Below are 22,274 nucleotides of genomic sequence, written 5' to 3'. Positions count from 1 at the left end.
GATTGGGGAAGAAAAACTGTTGCGTTTACATGAGTGACAATGCGCATTTATCAAGATCAGCTAAACGTAGGATTCTCAAAAGTATGCGTGCACGAACAGATCAATGACTTACTGCTTGTTTTCTTCTCCTTCTTTGATTTTCTGTGCTGACTGACTTGTTGCACGCCGGTCTGTTGTTGTGGGGACATTTCCACGCCCTGAAACGTGACGCTGAACGAAACGAACTGTAATTGGTTGTTTGACATGTCGGTCAAACGGCCTTATGGGCGGGCCTTGGCCAAAGAAAGCTGCTATGAATTCCAGACCTTCAGCCGTCAGTCTGAAGGTCTGGCTACGCGAGACTAGGGTGAACCAGGCTTATATGGGGTGAACTAAACGAGAAGATGAGATACAGGTGAATGTGATAATGAGTGCTGATGAGTCCAGGCAGAGAATGATGGGAGATGTAGTCTGTGACTGAACATGAGAGTCTGGTGTGGAGTGCCCTCTAGTGGCTCTCAAGGGCACTCCAGCTGGTGACCGTTACAGTAATGCCATGGTCATTGAACCAGGTTTGGGTTCTTTTGGCAGTGTGGGCAGGTGCAAAACCTGCTGGAAAATGAAGGAAGCATGAAGTGCTCTGAAAATGTCCTGGTAGACGGCTGCGCTGACTCTGGATTTAATAAAGCACAGTGGACCAAAGTCCTCTTTTCTGATGAGAGCAAATTTTGCATCTCATTTGGAAACCAAGGTCCCAGAGTCTGGAGGAAGAATGGAGAGGCACACAATCCAAGATGCTTGAAGTCCAGTGTGAAGTTTCCACAGTCTGTGTTGGTTTGGGGAGCCATGTCATCGGCTGGTGTTGGTCCACTGTGCTGTCCACTCAACGCAGCCGTCTACCAGGACATTTCCAGAGCACTTCATGCTTCCTTCAGCAGACAAGCTTTATGGAGATGCTGACTTCATTTTCCAGTAGGATTTACACCTGCCCACATTGCCAAAAGAACCAAAACCTGGTTCAATGACCATGGTATCACTGTGTAATTACTGTGTGATTTCATGTAATATTCTAATTTTCTGGGATTTTGATTTCGTGGGTTTCATAAGCTGTAAGCCATCAAAATTATAACAAATAAAGGCTTGAAATATCTCACGTTGCATGTAATGAGTCTATATAATATATTAGTTTCAACTGTTAAGTTGAATTCTTGAAAAAAATAAACTTTTTGATGATATTCTAATTTTATGACTAGCACCTGTGTATATATATATATATAGAGAGAGAGAGAGAGAGAAAGAGATTAATCATGATTAATTACATCTAAGTTAAAATATTGTATATATATAATAATATATGTAGTATATATACATATACATACATATATATATATATATATATATACACATATATAAACAAAAACTTTTAGATGCGATTAATCGATTTGAAAGCACTAACACACACACACACACACACACATATATATATATATATATACACTAAAATGGACAAAAGGATTGTGACACACCACTTATTTTTTTCATTCAGGTGTTTCAATCAGACCCATTGCCACATTTTTATAAAATCAATTCTCTGTGTGTTTGACAGTCTAATTTTAGGCGGATGCCATGAGAACATTACCTGCCTGACTGCATTGTGCCAACTGAAAGGTTTGATGGAGGATAGATAATGGTATAGGGTTATTTTTCAGAGGTTTGGCTAGGCCCCTTACTTTCAGTGAAGGGAAATCTTAATGCTTCAGCATACAATGACATTTTGGACAATAACCACAAAAAACAATAATTTTGGACTATGCTTCCAACCTTGTGGGAACAGTTTGCGGAAGGCCTATGGAGGTAATATGATGCCATAAAGAATCACATGCGCAGGGTCAGATTTGTGAAGGTGACAGGTGTACATAAGATTGAGAGCGTAAATTAAATTTGCATGTGCAAGAGAAGATTTGTAAAGGTTTACCAAAACCTACAGTTTGCTAAAACTGTAAGCGCAGGTAAAAGAAAGACGCAACTGTACAAATCGGGTTATTTCGGGAACTTTTTTGCCGCATGTACACAACAAGTCATTTAGACATTTGCAACAGTTTATTTTTTTACACAAAGGTTGATCTTACGCGATCAATGTGTTTAGCAGTTCCTGACTCTGTTGTTTTCAGTTGCAAATTGCTGTTCACAGGCTTGCAATGCTTTTGGCCATATTTGTGCGAAAACATGGCAGTCAGAAGAATACAGATCCTATTTATTTTGCGTAAGCATGAAGCTGCAGTTTCACAATACATGAATTACACTTACGAATAACAGTGAAATGCAGCAAATATTGTTTTCTTACACTTGAAAGGTGATTTAAACCTTTACAAATCTTCTCTTGCACACGCAAATTTCATTTACGCTTGCAATCTTATGTAGCCTACCCTACACTTTCACAAATCTTACCCTGCGCATGCGATTCTTTATATGGCATCATATTACCTTCATAAAGGCCCTTTTCTATTCTAGAATGACTGTGCCCAAGTACACAAAGGCAAAGCAAGGTCCATAAAGACATGATTGGATGAGTTTGGTATGGAAGAATTTGACTGGCCCACACGGAGCACTGATCTCAACCACATAAAACACCTTTGGGATGAACTAGAACGGAGATTGTGAGAGAGGTCTTCTCATTCAACTTCGGTGCCTGACCTCACAAATGCGCTACTGGATGAATGGGCAAAATTTCCCACAGAAATACTCCAAAATCTTGTGGAGGCTTTCCCAGAAGAGTGGAAGCTGTTATAGCATGCAAAGGGGGGAACAACTCCACATTAATATATATACACACACACACAAATTACACTAATTTACATATTCCACATTTTTAAGACTTAAAGGTTTAAAACTTGTAAGAAATTTAGTGTTACAGAAGAAAACATTGACCTAATAAAATAGCCCAATTCAAACAGCTTCGCTGTAGGCCGTTACAGGGGGCGGGGCTAACTCGCTTGACAGACGTTGATTTGGACCAATCAGTCAACGAAAGACACTCCTCGCGAGGGTGAGCAGCCATTGTCAACCCACAACAAGCAAGAAAGAGGAAGAGGACAGTCGTGCTGCGAGACAACAGAGGAAATTATGATTTGTTGAAAAATAATTTCAGGTTAACTGTTATAGATGTAACAGTCCGTAGCGATTACTTTATATTTTGCGCACCTTATCGCGGGGACCCAGCTTGGTAAGTGTTTTGCTCGCTGACAGCTCGTTCAAGAGCTAGCTCAAGAGCTAATAAGCTTATCATTATAAGACACATACATCATGCTCACTGGTCAGATTCTGTTCTTGTGTTTCCCTTTAACTGTCAGTTGTCCATTTGTAAATGACTAGTGAATGGTGGGAAACAAATTTGGTGTGGTCTAGACGAGGATTAGCGAGATCTCTCAGCTGGAGTTAAGATCTTACTGAATTTGTTGACCTAATTCTGTCCATTTCCTCTGATATCAGTACAGAAACACATATGTGGCCTCCCCAGTGGAGTGGACTGATATTCACAATCACAACCCTCCAGGCTATTGCTAAACGGGTGTTATTCACATGTTTTTAAGGATATGTTTTTAGACCCAGTGAGATCGATCATCGGATGCTCTTTGACAGATGCTAAATGCATTGCTTTATTTACGTTATCAGATATTAGTTTTCTGCCGCTTTCTGTATGTTTTCTTTGTTACATGTGCTCTGGAATAGTTTCAATGGTTGTTTTCATATCATGAGGTGTGCACACTTAATGTTGTGTCACCTTGTTCATGCATATCTTTGAAGACGTGTCACAACATTTATTGGTTTATTTTGCCCTCATAAAGTTTTATGTCTTTTGTACATATGTGAAATCTTGTGAGCAATCACCAGAGATTGTTTTGATGCCATACTTTGGCTTCGAAACAAATAGAAAAAATATATATATTCTAACTCATTTACTCATTAAGTAAATAAAATTTAGGCTATTCATTCTATATTAAGAAGGGCTGGAGCTGTCAAGCTTCGAAATGTTAAAAAGCATTATTAAAGTATCCATATCCACTTGTGTGCTGTATTCCTTTGAAGCAATATGGTCATTTTGAAATCATATGAACAGACGCTATTCACTGAAAAACGTACCATCCATTGGGCTGTTTACTGCTCTAGTTGAACTTCACAACTCGATCACTCCCATTTGTGAACAAGATCAACTAATAAAGGACAATTTGTTCACAAATTGGACATTCTTTCATGAACACTCGTGATGCCAAAGAGAGCTAGGGGAGTTTTTTTTTTTAATCAAAAATGTCCTAAATTTTGGTCTGTTCCTCACACAAAGCTACTGTATGGCTTTAGAGTTCTTGGAATATCGTAGGCTACATGATTCTTGTGGATCGCATTTGTGCTGCTTTGAAAATTTTGGTGGTTTACAGCCCCAGTCCTCATTCAGTTTCATTAAATGAATGGAAACGAGAATATTCCTTAGAAACTCTCCTTGTTTGTTCCATAGATGTACGAAAATCATACAGGTTTGGATTGACATGAGGGTGAATAAACAATTATAAAGTACTCAAGTTTGAAATTCTGTCTGCTCTCCATTTGTGTTCTTTATATTTTTAGGCAATAAATAAGCAGTATTTGATTTCTACTCCCCTGATGTCTGCTGAGGCATCTGGTTCGTCTGGTGGGAATGTGGTGACTGTGTCCGGTTCTGCCCCATCGTTCTCCAGCCATGTTGGGGAAGGAAAGGCTGACAGGAGCCTGGCGGGGAGTAAGTATGTAAAGCTCAATGTGGGGGGAACTCTCCACTACACCACCGTCCAGACGCTCAGCAAGGAGGACAGTCTGCTCAGGAGTATCTGTGATGGGAGCACTGAGGTCTCCATAGACTCTGAGGGTAAGAAAAAGCATGAGAATGTATTGTACACAACATTTCAAAAGAGTTTTTTTTTTTGGGTGTGTTTTTGAAAGAAGTCTCTTAACCAAGAACGATAATTATACCTATATTAGCGACAGATTTTTAACTATATCTTTATTGTTATCATTATAGTTATCGCCCTTGGTGTTAACGGGCCTTTATGCTCACCAATAGATTTTGTAACATTATAAATGTCTTTACTGTCACTTTATTTCTTCAAAAAAAATTCGTATAGATGCAGAAACAGATGTATATATAATGTGTGCTCACTCATCTTTTAAGGCTGGGTTGTGCTAGACCGATGTGGGAGACACTTTTCCCTGGTGCTGAACTTCCTGCGGGACGGGACAGTTCCTTTGCCGGAGAGCACACGGGAGCTGGAGGAAGTGTTGAAAGAGGCGCAATACTACAGGCTCCAGGGTCTTGTACAGCACTGCCTCACCACATTACAGGTTAGAGGATCCACTGGGCTTGTGTTTCTGTCCCTTTAGTGTTGGCTCAATGTGTCTATGTCTGCATAGAATTGAAATGCTTCTTTGAGCCAAGGAAGGTGTTTGACCGCTGTTGACACTTACTATGGTTTTTTTGATGTTGATGCAGAAACGCAGGGATGTCTGCAGGGGTTGTCACATTCCTATGATCACTTCAGCCAAAGAGGAACAGAGAATGATAGCCACCTGTAGGAAGGTGAGATAACAGAGGCTTAATATTTACTTCTCCTCTGACAAAAATAACACATAAAAAATGTGATCTCTTAGGGCTGGAATACACTATACTGCTTTTGCCCAGGTTTGCTGTCTAGAGGAGTCAATGCTCGTTGCTTAAAGTCCGAGCCAGTCTGCAGATTATGGACAGTCAGACTGATTTTAAAGAAAATCATGTAGTGTACCATGGGCACACGCACAGACTGTCCTCCAGTCAGAGGATATCAGAAATATATGGAGGGAAATATTTTTTACATATTCTTATCATTTGTCATGCGTCTCCTAGCAATGAGGCTCATGTTTCTGTGCGAGTTTGTTGCGTTCAGTAACCATTTACAAAGTTGCCAAATGCATGATGCCTAATGTTTTAAATCCGTTCTGATTTTTTTTCTGATCCGTGCTGAGTAATTTCGATATTTTGGGCTATTTTACTTGACTAGAGGACAGAAAACCTCCATAATATACACATTATTTTAGTACTCTTTATCGATTTGCATCTGTAGATTTCAATTACAATACATATATTTAAAGGCCGTTTTATTTTCCCTCATGCACTGAGCCAGAAATCTCCACTTCAAGTAGGACTTACATACACCAAACTTTCTTGATTTATTCCCATCTATATTCTGAAGGATTTTACAGAGGGGTTTGTTCATATATCATTTTATTCCTAAAAACATGGTGATTTTCTTTATTCTGCCTGTTGACAGTACTTTCTGATTTATGGAGTAATAAAAAAGAGAGCCAAAAACCTTTAACTCTTATGTGGCAAAAAAAATGAAATTTTCTTTTTGAACCTGGCTTGGAAATGTATGCAAATTAGAGCATATTGAATTGGAAAATGCATAATTTGTATATTTAAGCATAACATTTCAGAAACTTGTAATACAAAAAATATTTTCTTAATCATGGTGTCGTGTATTCTGGCCTTTAAGGATCCAAATAAAACCCTTCTACTGTGTACAGTATGGGGTGTGGGCGTACAGTATGGAGGAAAAAAGTGGTCTTTGTTTCATGAATAATCTTTTCCTCATTGCAGCCAGTGGTGAAACTGCAGAATAACAGAGGGAACAATAAATACTCCTATACCAGGTACATTCAGCCCTCATTCTCGCTCCTTCTGCTATTTCAAAAAGAACAATGTTTACTCTGAGCATACCACCTTCTCGTTTCAGAAAGCATGTAAGCCATAATGTGATTGTGACTTATATTCTAAATAAATAATTGTTGTCACACGCACACCTCACTTTTTGGCAAAATCATATAGCTCAATGACACCTTGTAATTATGCCTGGTGACTGTAGGAAAGAAAAATCCAAAATGATTTTAAAACACATAAGTATTCCTGTATGTCAAACAGTAGAGCATGGCACTAGCAAAACCAAGGTCGTGGGTTCGATTTCCAGGGAATGCATGAATTATAAAAATGTATAGCTTGAATACAATGTAAGTCACTTTGGATCAAAGCATCTGCCAGTTTCATAAATGTAAATGTGAGTGAGAGGTTTCTTTTTCTATATAAAATGACCCTTTGTTCCCTCAGCAACTCTGATGATAACCTTCTGAAGAACATCGAGCTGTTCGATAAGCTGGGGCTGCGCTTTAATGGCAGAGTGCTGTTTATTAAAGATGTGTTGGGAGATGAGATATGCTGCTGGTCTTTCTATGGTGAGGGACGCAAGATTGCAGAAGTCTGCTGCACCTCCATTGTTTATGCCACTGAGAAGAAGCAGACCAAAGTGAGCAATGGGAATTAAACACTCTTGTCTGTGTGCATATATGTCTGTTTTCTCACTGTTCTTTTTTTTTTTCTATCCGTTCACATAGGTTGAGTTTCCAGAAGCTCGTATCTTTGAGGAGACACTCAACATTTTGATCTATGAAAATGGGCGAGGTTCGGGAGGCATGGCCCTGCTGGAGTCAGGGGGCGTCTCGTCACCAGGTGTGGGCCAGTCGGAGGAGGAAGGGGCGGGTGCAGGGGGCGGGGATAGGCGGGTGAGGCGTATCCATGTTCGGAGGCATATCATGCATGATGAAAGGGGTCACGGACAGCAGACTGTCTACAAAGACTGAATCAGAATGGTACTGAATCATGCATGTGAAAAATGGAAAGATTGGTTGAGAAAAGAAAGACAACTTTGGTATGTTTAATACTGCACTGAAATGGGAGGGGTGGGGGCTAGTTTAGAAATAATACTGAAGTTGCCACAGTGTGGCACAGTTTTTTTTCCCTTTTTTTTCTGTGAGATAAATTTACATTTATCTTTTTTCATTTTTTGTTAAATTTAATTTATTATTCAGTTAATTTATTGTCCAGAATTTCCACTTTTTCAAGTTTCAGTGTGAAATAAGTTGTGTTTTTTTTAATGTTCTAATTTGTTTGAATGGGCCATGTGAAAGTTTATCTTTCAGTGTTTAATAGTAAACTGTGATGTATGCTGACTTGAGGTGTTGAGAATGATGAGAGGTACATGGAGGCGTTATGTTGCATAGGACTGTCAGATCTTCTGGGAAACTGACCAAATTTGCTCAGCTTGTTGTTGCAGCCATTGATAGCAGGGGGGTCCAGTTTTAAACATCCTTTTTGTAACAAATAGAAAGCTTAACAAGTAAATAATTTTACACAACTGTGCCTCACGATTGGTACGTAAAATTTGGATGGGCATGTTAAACAATATTTCTAAAACTAATATTGTTATTGTTTAAAAAGACGATGATTACTGTAGTTTCTAACATATCACTGAATACACTCTAAAACAGCAATGGGTTAGACGCATCAGTAGGATTGAAATACTTCTAGCACTAAACGATGTTATAATTTTATTCTAAATCATTTCTAGACAAAGATGGCGCCTGGCATGACGACAGTAGTTACCACTAAGTTACAAACCATTTCACAAAACGATGTTTTATTGACCAATGTAAGCCATAAATGTATGCACTCACTGTCCTTGACCAAAAAAACACCTCTTTAATTCTGCCAATTAAATTAGTATGTGGAATGCCGTCCAAAAATTGTCTTGGAATTTTAATCAAATTGAATTAATTTTCCATTAACATTTTCAATAAAAAATGCTTTTTGGTAAAATCCTTGTGGTTTTGAAGTTATTTTGGTTTTGTCTTAAAAAAAATATTCCAAAGAATTACACCTTAAAAAAACACAGTCGATCATAATAGAGTGCCAAAATGACCTATTCATACCAAATAAAGGATGAAAATAATAAATATGCGAATATTAAATTACTTATTAATAAGTAAACATTTAAAAGACAACCCTAAATCAATCATAAAAAAAGTATCTGTTGAAGTTTTAAAGACGTATACATTCTCTAACCTAAAATATTTTAATTAGCGTATTTATAAGAGAATTCATGAAAGAAGAAGTTTTAGCGGACACAAGAAACGTTTTGACCAACTGTATGATGTTATAAATAATACGTAAGCGCGTCTGTCGGAAATTGTGCGTGATGACGTAAAGCAACGTAGCCGAGCACAGCAAAGCGCGCCAAGGAAGGGTGTCGCGCGCGCTAAGTACGCACAGTACGCAGTGGTGTAAAAAGTGGCGCAAATGTGTAAAAAAACATGGCCAAAGAAGAGGACGTGATACGAGAGTTCGTTGTGAGAGAACTGCACAAGTGTTCGGATCTCAGGTAAACTGCGGGTTGAAAGTAATGTCGAAATGCTAGGTTATCATCATTATATATCAAAGAATGTTATGTTATGTGGAAGTCAGGGCTGAATCATAAACTCGTTAAATGAGAAATATTGCACGCATGTCAGGTCTCACTTCGGTCTCTAGCTAGTGAGTGATATCTAGGGAAAAAGGAACGGATTAGGAAGATATAAAGGGGTGGTTAGTGTTGGATTCTTGTATGAAGACGGTCATATCACACGAGGAGCGCTTCAATCTGCATGTGTCGAGTAAAACACGATCAGGGGACACCACAATGATGTGTGACGCAGCTTACGTAAAAGCATGGACAAGCCACTAACGTTACTAGGTGAAAGTGTGCTTCTGTTTTGCTGTGTACAAAATATGTGGTGTTAAGTCATGTGACTTTTTGCACGGATTTTTTATTGGTCCACCAGAATTGCATTTGCATGTCTAATTTACTGTTACTCTTCAACCTTTTTCAAGTACACTGACTTTAGGCATTTTGCGGAGGAGATACCTGGAGAAGGTGGGTAGAGAGTCGCTCAGCACCAAGGACAGACAGTTGATGAAGAAAATAGTCGAGGAGGAACTTCTGAAGATGCAGGTGAGGAAGAGACAGTGAAGTTGTGTGATCTTACCATCATGCATCTGTCCGAAAACGACCCTTTGCTAAGCTCCACCCTTTGATTATTGATTATTAACTCCAACACACTTTACTGAAAGTCTCAGAACAAATTGGAGGTGTGAAATAATCATTGTTTCTAAAGAAATAAGGTTATATTCATGTTTAACATGAGTGAGTGTTGCACTTTTTTTCTAGAGTTGAGGTCTTTGAGCAGTGCAATTATTGGTGAAAACTGCTCATAAAGTGGTTACAATTGATTGGAGGTTAATTTTTCATGGACAGGAATGAATTGTAACATTGCAAAACATTTTATCTTTTTATCAGTATGTTTTCCTTAAAATAAAATTACGTTACACATAGGGGTGGGCAATATGACAAATCTTATATTTCAATATGAGTAATTTTATTTCACAATAACAATATATACCACAATATAGTCATTTTTGCTTTAACAATATGTAAGAATCCAAAAAATCCAAAAACCACTTGCACAGTGTTATATATTTTCTTCAATTGATAACTGCCATTATCCTAAATGTTTCCAAGAATTAGTAAATTCAGAGAAATTCACAATTTTAAAAAGTGCCCGTCCCTGTTCACTTGTCGCCTGTCAATGACGTAATATCCACATTATCCCTGGTTTCCGCTTGTACTGCCATAGTAACCATGGCGACAGACGTGGACAACTGCTTAGTGCTTAACGTCTAGCGACACGCTGTTGTTTCGTTCAAACATTATGGACCATGGCAAGCTGACTTTGGGACAAAAGGAAAACTAAAATGAGGATCAATATCAGCGTGGCGTTTTCAATGCCGCGACTAACTTGGACTTGACCGGGACGCCGCTCTTGCATGTACTTTATTAGACAGGTGAGCAAATGTACATAAAACTAATCAATGTTATATAGCTCAACATGATGAAATATTAGAATATGATCAGTATGTTATTCTAAAGTTGATCTAGCTTACTGCTAGTCTCAAAACAAACTAACACATAGAATAACATTATAACTTTCAACTCACTCAAATGCAGTTTAGTGTGATAGTGTAACGTTAGACCAAGTGAAACAATGCTGCGTTACCTCACAAGTTTCATTCGTCTGATAAACTGACCAGTGTGGGTAATTCAGCACTTGCGTGTAGTTCGGTAGAATTAAATGTCCTCATTCCTTTAAATCCGCGGGACTCGCGTGTGGCGCTGACATCTGTCTCTCATTAGCAATCGTGCCCTGCTTCATACCACAGTCAAGTTAAAAAACATGAATGTATTCACTCATCCATAAACATTATTGGATCCATCTGCATGACAGCAAGTCCCATTATTCCGCTTATCACTGCGTCATCAACCTATGCCTTTGTTATTGTAAGAGGTTAGCGACCCCTAGCGGTGAATTAAAAAGCAAACATATTTTAGCTTTAAATAAGGTTTTTATGATATCAAAATTTCATAATTCTTGTCACCAATTTCAATATCACAAAGCAACTAACTCTAGCCTAAGTAAAAAAATAAAACAAAAACCTCAAACTTACTGAAAACAGTCAGTGATGAAATAACAAAGAAAAGAAAACAAATTACAATACAAGCAAAAAGACATCAAACTACAATAGAACAAAGACGCAAATGAAATAGACCTACCTGAAAAACTTCAAGCACTAGAAATAAGAACTACATAAATTGTACATAAAAGTACATACAATTACAAAACAAAAACACTGCATAGTCTTCAGTATGAATTAAATATTAAATTTACATTTATTCTTATAATTACAGACAATTTGTTTTTGTCTTTTGTTGTTTGATAGTTAACATTTATGACAGATGACAGCAGGTTTATTAGGTTGCCCTCACTTTAAGATCAAATGCACTAATGCCTTAATAGTACTAATACACGTACGGTTTCTTTCTCAATTGTTCTTGTTCACTTAAGACATAAACAAATATGTTTATGAGGATACTCACAAAGACGGGCATTTTGGCACATAAGTAATAATGGTGTATTTAACCGTTTACGGCCAATAAGGCGCCAAAAAGAACTCGGTTCAGTACTCGTGCGCGCTCTATGGCTACGATTTTTGTGCATATCCGATTGAAATCCAATCAGATTTAGCAAGTGTGGATGGCAAAAAATCACATGAAATGCAATTTTTACAAATCCGTTTCGAGCTACATTCATATGTTTTTGCCGGGTTTGAAATCCTATTCAAATCTCATTTCTGGAAATCTGTTTCAGTCTGACCGCTTTGAATGGATTTTGCGTGGTTTATGTAATTTTTTCATGCCACTTAAAACGTAAACATCTGACGTTGTTATAGGAAACATGCTGAAAGTCGCTGCAGAAATGAGGTTGTGTTGTTGCAAAGTGCTGGACGAGCAGAAAATGACTATAACAGACACGTGTTTTGAAACCGGCGGAGACTAGCCTGGAAATCCAGACCTAAATCTAAAAGATTAATGGTCTGGCGTCGACTAATGAAAATCGGCCAGCTCGAGGGGCGGCACTAAGCATGCATTTGAAAATCTCGCTGCACGCAATTGGATAACACTACGACCAATCACAACAATAAACCTCAGCTACCAGCGGCGCTAACCTTATTAGACATTCTCTGATAAGACTCTTGCCGTATCCGGTCGACGAAACAGCAAAAACGCCCTTCTTGCAAAGGAACGATTCGAGCGGCGTCTTCTGTTCCTGTTTTAGATAAAAAGCCAAATCTAACTCGTTCATTGTAGCGGCCAAAGCCGTTTCAAACAACTGGTGTTCATCCATAGCCATCTTGCAATGTTTACTAATGACTTCGACGTCACAGTGCTGTCGACATCTCGCCTCTGGCCCGCCTATATCAGATAACCCGATATGATTGGTGCAGCTCAGATCGAGGGGCATATTTAATGAGCATCATTACTCGACACCAGAGTAACTCGCTGAGCAAATTCAGCTTGTGCTCTCGCGAGAACTCTGGATTACCAGGGTAGGCGGAGACGTCAACACAGAATGAAGCCGCTCATACCAGCCTCCTATGTTTCTGCCGCTGCATCATAAGACGCAGTAGTCCGGCGCGACGGCTACACATTATCATGTTGTAAATGAGATGTCATGTTGTCTATTGCAAACCCCTCTATGTTGGGCTTGTTGTTGTTTTTGGCGTATACCTACCAACAATTATTAGGCAACTATTGCCTTTGCAGTAGAAACCAACGCAGATAAAGAGCGGGATGGACGCACAAATTGGATCTGAACAGTTGCGATACACATTGTGGACAGTCATTAATTTTAGATCAGATTCCAATCGGATACGTAAATAATCGGGTTTGGACTGACAGTGAGAACGTAGCCTATGAACAGTGGCTTTATGTGTGTGTGTGCTCAGAAACAGTTTCTCAGACAGTGTGCGTATATACTAGCCTGACTACGTCAGACTTCGTACTTCCGCTCAATTTCGGTTCGCTTCTGTACTCAGTCTGAGATAGCAACCTATCTCCCAGTTTTCCTCCGGCCTCAAAACAGCCGGCCAGTCAACGAACAGAGGGCGGGCTGAGAGCCGTGACGTAGACGCTGATTATACCGTGGATGCGTAGATTTACTTCACATAATCTGCAAAAGTCGTTCACAGCCATGTTCACTCCGGTATTTCCCTCGATGGTTTTGTTTTCGCATCATACATGTGTTTACAGTGGAAGTTAGATGCGGCTGAGCATGCGCATAACACACGCCATAACCAAACGTTATGTGATTGGCTTACGGGTAACCAATGATTTTAAACTTCAGACAAGCGCCCCCGGCGAGAAAGAAAACACTTTTCAATTATGCCCTTCCAGACTCTGTCTACCTTTATGGAAATTTTATATTTTAGTCTTTCCCATTTACTTCTTAAATATTGTGTGGGTTTTCCTTTGATTTAGATTGTGATTCTCTCTCAGTGTGCATGTATGTCACCTGTCTTGAACGAGTTCCTATTCAGGAAAGACAGAGAGGGTTGAAGAACCATTGTCTCGATCTGGTTTTACGGGGGGAGCAGGAAAATTACAGGAGAAGAGACTGTATAAAAGACTGTCTGGTTTCTGTGTGATTAGGTCTTGTTCCTACCACGAGGTAGCTGTCGCGGTATTTTTGTGAACAAACCTCTTAAAGAGAATAAACCTTTTTCTCTTTAATACAATTTGACTCTGAATGTTTCTTATGCCTTGATGCTGTTTGTTAACTATTGATTTTGCCACGTCACTACGAAGCAAAGCGAAGTAGCAGAGTTTGGTATTACCAGGCTACATATATACCTAAATTAGTTGTCTTTCACTGCCATTGACCTTCAGTGGTTTAAAATCACTTATTAATGCTTAATAAAGTTTAATCCACAATGCTTAAAAACACCTGCAAATGACATGCTTGGCAACGTCACATGAGCATAGCCGTAATCGAGATGTTAGTCAAAAATCTCTAGCAGCTTATTGTGTCTACTGGTATATCATCCACCCCTAGTTATACAGTAACATTATTAAAACTTTTTAAATCAAACATTACTTTGATAATCTCTTCTAAAATCTGAATGAATCCACATAATAAACATAAGTTATTGACATTTACGTTCCTTAAGTCAGTTAAAGATGCTTTAGCGTTTATTTGGGAATGAAGATGGACACAGTTTAAACCACAGTATGGACTGCTCAATATTTAATTGTAAGTGTCTCAACCACAACGTTTGGCCAAATGTTCTGAGCTTTCCAAACACCCAAAAAGAGAAAAGAACATAATAATATGGTGTACATCAACAGTGTGATTTGTCAGTAACATTTTAAAGTTGAGGCTTAGTAAAGGTAATCTATCTTTTCAGGCCAGCAGTGATGATGAGCCTCTTATTAAAAGTGTGAATCCGTCAAAGAGCCAGAACAAAAGGAAAAGGGAGGATGATGACAACGATGATGGTGGGGATGAAGAGAATAAAATGTTGGGAAAGACAAAGAGATCACGGCTAGAGTCGTCTTCTCCAGGTATCTGTGTAGTACTTGTGGAGTCTGTCCTTGTTTTATTTCCTCATTGGATGTTGCGTGAGTAACTTTATAATCTCTCTTTTCCAGATTCCCCTGACTCTGGAATAGAGAAGGCTATGAACGAGGGAGGGCAAAAAGAGGAAGACGCTGGAAGTGATAAAGACACGGGTGAAGACAGTGAGGAGGAGCAAGAGAAAAAGAACATTAAAAGAAAACCACAGAATAAGAGACGGGGCAAACAAGAAGAGGACAATGACAAGAAAAAGAAAACGAAGAAGAAAGGGAAGGTGATGGATAGGGATGAAGAGGAGTTGATGGATTCTGATGAGGAGGAGGCCAGGCAAAAACCACCATTGAAAGAAAAGAAAAAGAAAGAGGATTCAGACAGTGAGGAGGAAACCAGTGATAAACCAGCAAAAAGTGAGTCTGCGAGTGATTCTGAGGATGAAAAAGTGAAGAGCAAAGCGAAGACACAGAGCAAAAGAAAAGATGTCAGAAAAAAGAAGCCGGTCGAGAGCGATATTGTGAAAGAAGTGCAGAGGGAAGTGTTTGGGAGCAGCTCTGAAAGTGAGGAGGAGAAAAACGAGAGCACTGAAACAAAAAACAAGAGCAACTCTGAAAATGAAAGCACTGGAGACAGTGAACAGGAGACAGATAAACGAAACGATGCTGCCGCTTTATCATCTAAAGAGACCGAGAAAAATGGTAAGAATCCCTCAGAGGTTAAAGTGGGTGCACGTTTAAATCTCTCTACTTACATAGTTCATCTCTTCTTTTCTTTATAGAGGAGAAATTAAAGGGCAGTCAGAAGGAATCGGCAGAGGACTCGGACTCCTCGTCTCTTACCTCACTGGAGGACGAGGAGGAGCGAGAGAAGGGCAAGAAGGAGGAGGACAAAAGCGTGAAGAAGAAAAAACGCAGTGAGGATAGGGAAAACACAACCAGAGGAAAGGCAAGATGAATTTGAGAACTCAAAAAAAAAAAAAAATAACACACAACTTTTTTTTCACCACTGTGTTTTATCTAAGGAATATCAAACAAGCAAGAGTGCTTTTATTCTGAATAGCAGCAGACAAAAATCTTTTGTAAGATTATAAATGTCCTTACTGTTTCAAATGAGTGCTGTTCTTTAGAACTTTCTATTCATCAAAGAATTCTAAAAAAAATGTATAACGTTTTCTACAAAATATTAAGCAGCACTACTGTTTTCTGCATTAAGTTTTTCTTAAATTCAGCTTTGCCGTTACAGTAATACATTACATTTTAAAATATATTCAAATATAAATTGTAATAATTGTAATAATATTTCACAATAGTACTGTTTTTGACTGTATTTTTGATCAAATAAATGCAGCCTTGTTGAGCATAAGATACTTTTTTCAGAAACATTAAAAAGACTTACCGACCTCAAACTTTTGAACACTAGTTCTGGTTTGGGTCAAAAATGCTCCAGATATTTAAAATGTTGGATAAAATACCCTGTAGTGAATTTTGTCATCTCACATTTGACATATTTCACAATATTCTATTCTTGGCTAAGTATGGGAAGCTTGTTTCCACCACGGAATAAAAAAATAAATAGAAAGGTTATTGCGCATTTTTATCTCACAATTCTGAATTTTTTCTCAGAATTGCGAGATATAAACTCAACTGCGTATTCTAAAGATTCTAAGATATAAACTCGCAGCTGTTTGTATTGGGATCATACAGATACTGTAAAATAAAATTCCAGGACTTTCGAGGACTTTTAAAGCACCACTTTTTGGGTTTTCAAGGACCACAATCAGAAATCTCGCTTATCAAACACTATCTATTATCTTTTAAATTCTAAAAAAGTAAATAGATAAATAAAAATATACTAATAAAACAAAATGGTACAAATAAAGTGCAGAACATGCAAACTGTATGCAGTGACTGTTGCAACTTTAAGTGTGGGAACAAAGCCTTTGAGTTTTCAGTGCATAGAAGAGCAAATAGAAAGAGGGCATAAACTTCTTATATGATTCTTATTTAAAGATGTAATAACAGAAAGGATTTCATTTGTTAAATGTAATGCATTTCAATGTTTATTATATTGCAATCTAATGACTTCTTTGCACTAAAAATATAAATTTTGCCTCTGCAGAATTTTTTTATTACCGTATTTTCCGGACTATAAGTCGCACTTTTTTTCATAGTTTGGCTGGCCCTGCGACTTATATTCAGGGACTTATATATCAAAATTAATTCAGACTGAGATGAACCAAGATAAAACATTACCGTCTACAGCCGCGAGAGGGCGCTCTAGTTGGCGGAGTTATTCAGAAGCGACACCATATGAAGAAAATTTAATGGATTCAGTGATGTGGAATGAGATCGCGGGAGCTTGTTGAACTTGTTTACTGGTAACTTGCTTGTTGGACTCCCTGGCTTATGTTAATTTAGCCTATTCAGCCTCCCAGGTATATGTTCTTTATGCTTTTGTGTAGCTGAATAACTGTTAATGTGTTGCGTTAACACACCGGACACCTACTCAGCCTGTTGTTCTGTGTGCTACTGTGTAGTTAAATAACTTGCCTTTCCAGATTAAATGTATGTTCTTGGTCTTGGATTTTGTGAAATAAATTTCTAAATAAATGCGACTTATACTCCAGTGCGACTTATATATGTTTTTTTCCTCTTCATGACGCATTTTTTGACTGATGCGACTTATACTCCGGAGCGACTTATAGTCCGGAAAATACGGTACTTACTTTTATTACAGATATAAGGTATCCATAATACAACTTATTTAATAATATATATTAAATACAAAGTTTATAATGCTATTTTTGTTCAATAAATAATATTTGGTATTGAGAAACTGTCTGATGGGGGTTTATCAACGACTTCTGTGCAGGTTACAATGTTCCGCCCGTAGGTGGCAGCAAAGGACTGACTTCAAGAGTGTGCTAGTAGACCGTTCATAAAAAAAATGCTGATTCATTCTGGAACGAAGCAAGGCTATAAACAAGGAAATAATTTTAACTTTGAACAACACCTTATAAGGCGCAACCGACAAGCAAAGATGCTCCGGGGTGAAGCTGAATCTGGCGCTTTACTTCAAAGAGATCAAACCACTGACCAGAGCTGTCAGTCATGTGAAATCCACTTAACCATTGATAGGATACTATGACAAATATATTGCTTTCCTCGTTCAAACTGATTTTTTTCTCCTCATGAATATATGACTGACCTGAAGAATGAAAGCTGTATCATATAATTGGAAATGTATGAGCAATAGCCTGCTAATAGCCATACGAAATCACTCTATATATAATATGGGTGCAGCGTTAATTTTGAGTGAAAATATTGTATGTGTTAGACGAAATTAAACACTAATTTCATATATATAGTCTTTCAATAATTCAAGCACTTTAAGTACCTTTTCATAAATAGAACCTCGTCTGTTTTCAAGGGGTTTCCAGGGCTTAAATTTCAGAAGTCAAATTCAAGTACTTCAAGCACCTTGCACGAATCCTGGTGTAATAGTCAGAATTGCGAGGTTTAAAGTCGCAATTGCAAAAAAAGTCAGTCGTGAACTGACTTTTTTCCCATCAGAAACAGACTTGATATCAGAATTGTGAGTTTATATCTCACAAATATTATTGTATTACTCGCAATTGCAAATTTATATCTCACAGTTGAAAGAATTGAGAAGTCAAAATTATGTTTTTTTTGTTCTGTGGCAGAAACAAGCTTCCATAGCTAAGTGTAGCTAGGTAATCAAGCAAAATCTAAAGTGTTTGTTTAGTGCCTTTACAGACACAGTAGTGACCTGTAGCTCTCATATGTCTGCATTAATTGTTTCTGAGGCGTAGTTTCTAGTTCTAAATGGATTTTGATGAAAAATACCTGTAAATACCAAACATAAAGTAATTACTCCCAACAACTGCAATGGCAGACAGCAATGGAAAGCCATGTAATCTAACAACACACGTTTATTGTGTGATATTTTGTGGATTATTTAAAGCTACTTCTGTGTTTAGTGTTTATTTGTTACAGCCAGAATTGCTCAGATTGAGAATGTATTTACATTTTATTGTATTTTACACCAAATGTGTGTTTATGAATGGTTAGAAAAATATTCTATAGAAAAATATTCTATAGAATAGTAAAAATAATTTTACCAAGAAATGATTAAATGGCTAAGATAGTGAAAATTATAACTGATTTGAATAATTTGTTCACCATCAGGATGAAGAGAATAAGGCTGTGTCCAGGCTGAAGCGCTACATCGCCCTCTGTGGTGTGAGACGGAACTACAAGAAGCTGTTAGACGGCTGCCGATCAGTAAAGGCGAAGGTGGCTGTGCTGAAAAAAGAGCTGGAGGAGCTGGGTGTGGAAGGTTAGTGTGCATGTGTGGACACACGGGGGAGCACACACACAATTAACCCTCAATAAGACTGCTTTTTGTAGTCTTTTGGAACGGTTTATTTACTACACATACACAAACATGCGTGATGCTTGTGGTGTTGTCAGCGTCTCACTATACGAGTTTCATCTTCAAATTTAATTTGATAATACTATTGTCAGGTACACAGAAACTCAAAGGTCTTATGACAGAAATATATTAGTTTTGTACAGTATATGTGCATCTCATAGTAGTAGGAACAATAATAATAGCTTATTAAAACTTTTTTTGTGTGCTTTTTTTGTGTGTTTGTTTTAACATAACAGTAAACCTCTATTGTGCACCACTTTGCTAAAATAGGGATTGTTACATTTTCATTTGATTAAATTTGAAAAGATTAATTAAACTGGTAAAGTTTTAATGCATTCATTTCATTAACACTGTTTTTGATAATAAATTTTGTATTCAATCATAATCCAGGAAAATTATAACAGAAAAAACACATTTCATAAGGCCCTATTAATGTTTTATAAGTTTTGTGAATTCAATTGATTAGCCATGATTTGAGTATTAAAATGTAAATAAACCATTTTTAATAAAAAATCAAATAAAATGGAAAACAGAATTTTGGGAAAAAATAAAACCGATTTAATAGGGCCCTATAAATGTTATAAATTATTTTTGTACAAACACATTTATTACCCATGAAATGTGTCTGTCCCAGGTCAGCCCTCCATAGAGAAGTGTAAGAAAGCTCGACTAAAGAGAGAAGAAGCACAGGAACTGGCTGAGCTAGACCTCAGCAACATCATCACCACTCAGGGTAATGGCACTTGATTCTGTATCTCAATGATTCCCATGTTTATGAATACCTTGAAATCGGGGAATTTTAAATTTGGGATTTTTACCCTTTTCAGCCCTAAACCTAATGACATGACAACTTTGTTCATCAGGTCGTCCCAAAAGGAGAGCAGCAGCAGCAGCATGGCCTCCCGCACAAAATGCCTCTCCTCCCCCCTCTGCCTATAAACGTGTTGTGGACTCGGACTCAGATAGTGGGGAAGACCACACAAACACAGGCCGCAAGAGAGGAGCACCCTGGGGCAACCTGCAAGGAATCATCAGTGATGACGGGGAGAGCGACTAGACGGCAAGTGCCTTGTACATACAATCGGTTCCAGCATTGCACCCGCTCTCTGTTTTACAACAAACTGTTAAACCTGCTCTAATGAACCAGTCTGTTCTTTGGCAAAGGAGTTTTATGTGTACATCCTCAAAAATTGTAGGATGTGTTTGGATTTTCCTTCCGATATGTTTGTTCTATACTTTCATGCATTTTATAATTGCTAGTTTGTACTTTGAAGTATATTTAAGTGTTCCAAATGTGTAGAATGAGGTTCATGCAGCTTTGAAAATAAAATAATGTATATTGAATTTGTTTTACATTATCCATTCCTTCTCCCATGTCTTTTTTTGCGGACATGGTATACAATTTTTATTATTTTTTTTATTTTATTTTTTAGAAATGTGCTTTGACTTAAAGGCGTATATTTCACAATGTAGACAAAAAAAAAAGAACATTCCCACAATGAATTCTTGTATTCTTTATTTTGATTATACTGAGTCAATGATTACATGTTTTTAAAGAGGACATCTTGCTTATGTGAGCTCTATTACAGAAATTCAGATCCTGAGAAATGGAGTAGAATTATAAAACGAAATCACTTTTTTTAGTCTTTTTCATATTGATGACGACCCCAGAATCTTACCACTAATCAATATTGAAGTTTGTTAAAAAAAATAAAAAGACCTGTCAGCTGTCAACTTCATTTAAGATTAACTATTAAATTACAGAGGCAGAAGGTAAGAGTGATGATGGAGAATGTGACAGCAAGGGAAGAAGAGAGGAGGTTGTGTGAGCGACTCACATTCAAGGGGAATGAGACGAACCCCAGCTGGTTGCTGCTTATGTGAGAGTTGATCCAGTCTTGATATTCAGACGCACTGATATACAGACCAGAAGTGTTATCATAACCCTGCTTACTGACCAATAGATTCCAACGTCATTCTGCAGAGGCAAACAGTTTACATTTACTATAACACTGTCAACAACTGTAACAGAAGATAAAACAGGATTGCACACACTATTTAGGTCTGTCTATAGAAGTGTCACTATATAGTAGTGAAAAAGTTGCTCCAGGTTACTGTGAATTGATTTGGATGAAAAGTGGAACTTAAGACTGGTGTCTTGCTATACATTTATCTTATTGTTGTGTTGAGTCATTTGAAGAGGAGTTCACTCACTTGAAAATAGGCTTGAGCTCAATCCAGTGATCCTGCTCTCTGTACCTCCAGCGAATGGACTACCAGCAGCACCCAGACAGACTGACTTAATGTAATCAGAGAAAGCCACTGAAGAAGAGAGCTGGAGCAGTGCTATAATTCCATAATTTGCTAACATTTACAGAACAGACAGACGTCCCAAGTAGACCACAATGTCAGATGCAGAGACAGTGCAAATAATCAGTCTTAATTTTACTATTATGAATCCACAGCTGCATATGCTATATGGTACTTATAAATAACTCAAGGCACTACATACTTGAGTATGGACAGATCTACAGACAAAACCCGGTCTTTATTGATTAGACTCCCACTGAAGACAAGGCCTGTGTGAATGCTGACTTGCCACGGCCAAGACACTGCGGTTGCATTCTTCCTTTTGGCAATCTTGGTGAGAGGAAGAATGGGGCTCGACCACATACTGATGTGACAAAAGAAGATATGGAAATTCCCTGTTTAAATGACTCACAAATAAAACATTCATAAGTAAGTTCATACTACCCCACTTGTAAATTTTGAGGAACATTTTGTAATTTCACTTTTACAAAATAAAGTAAAAAAAGGTATTTCATCAGAAATAATTATTTTAAAGATTTTTGTCGAGTCAGGTTAGCAGGCCCATTCAGTATTATCAGCGGGCAAATTCAGTGGGCAAAACCGCATCATCTTGCTAGGAATTGTGCATTTGGGGATTT

The 22,274-nt window shown here is 37.8% G+C and overlaps 2 protein-coding genes across 2 annotated transcripts; both read left to right on the top strand.

Moving 5' to 3' along the window:
- The first annotated feature begins 3,046 nt into the window (after positions 1–3,046).
- On the top strand, positions 3,047–8,689 carry kctd13 (potassium channel tetramerization domain containing 13). The gene is made up of 7 exons (XM_084115759.1): positions 3,047–3,202; positions 4,600–4,876; positions 5,180–5,349; positions 5,498–5,584; positions 6,641–6,693; positions 7,145–7,340; positions 7,429–8,689. The coding sequence occupies exons 2-7, from the start codon at positions 4,636–4,638 to the stop codon at positions 7,672–7,674; spliced, it is 993 nt and encodes a 330-aa protein (XP_083971885.1). The 5' UTR covers positions 3,047–3,202; positions 4,600–4,635; the 3' UTR covers positions 7,675–8,689.
- A 400-nt stretch (positions 8,690–9,089) lies between these two features.
- On the top strand, positions 9,090–20,684 carry hirip3 (HIRA interacting protein 3). Its single transcript, XM_084115733.1, has 8 exons — positions 9,090–9,251; positions 9,740–9,860; positions 14,708–14,864; positions 14,952–15,569; positions 15,650–15,816; positions 19,080–19,230; positions 19,961–20,059; positions 20,190–20,684. Exons 1-8 carry the CDS (start codon positions 9,184–9,186, stop codon positions 20,381–20,383), a joined length of 1,575 nt encoding a protein of 524 aa, XP_083971859.1. The 5' UTR covers positions 9,090–9,183; the 3' UTR covers positions 20,384–20,684.
- Positions 20,685–22,274: the final 1,590 nt, after the last annotated feature.

Source organism: Abramis brama (genome assembly GCF_963993115.1).
Source record: "Abramis brama genome assembly, chromosome: 1".
In the NCBI taxonomy this organism is placed as follows: domain Eukaryota; kingdom Metazoa; phylum Chordata; class Actinopteri; order Cypriniformes; family Leuciscidae; genus Abramis; species Abramis brama.
Note: the sequence above shows the minus strand (reverse complement) of the source record. Positions and strands in the feature narration are given on the sequence as shown.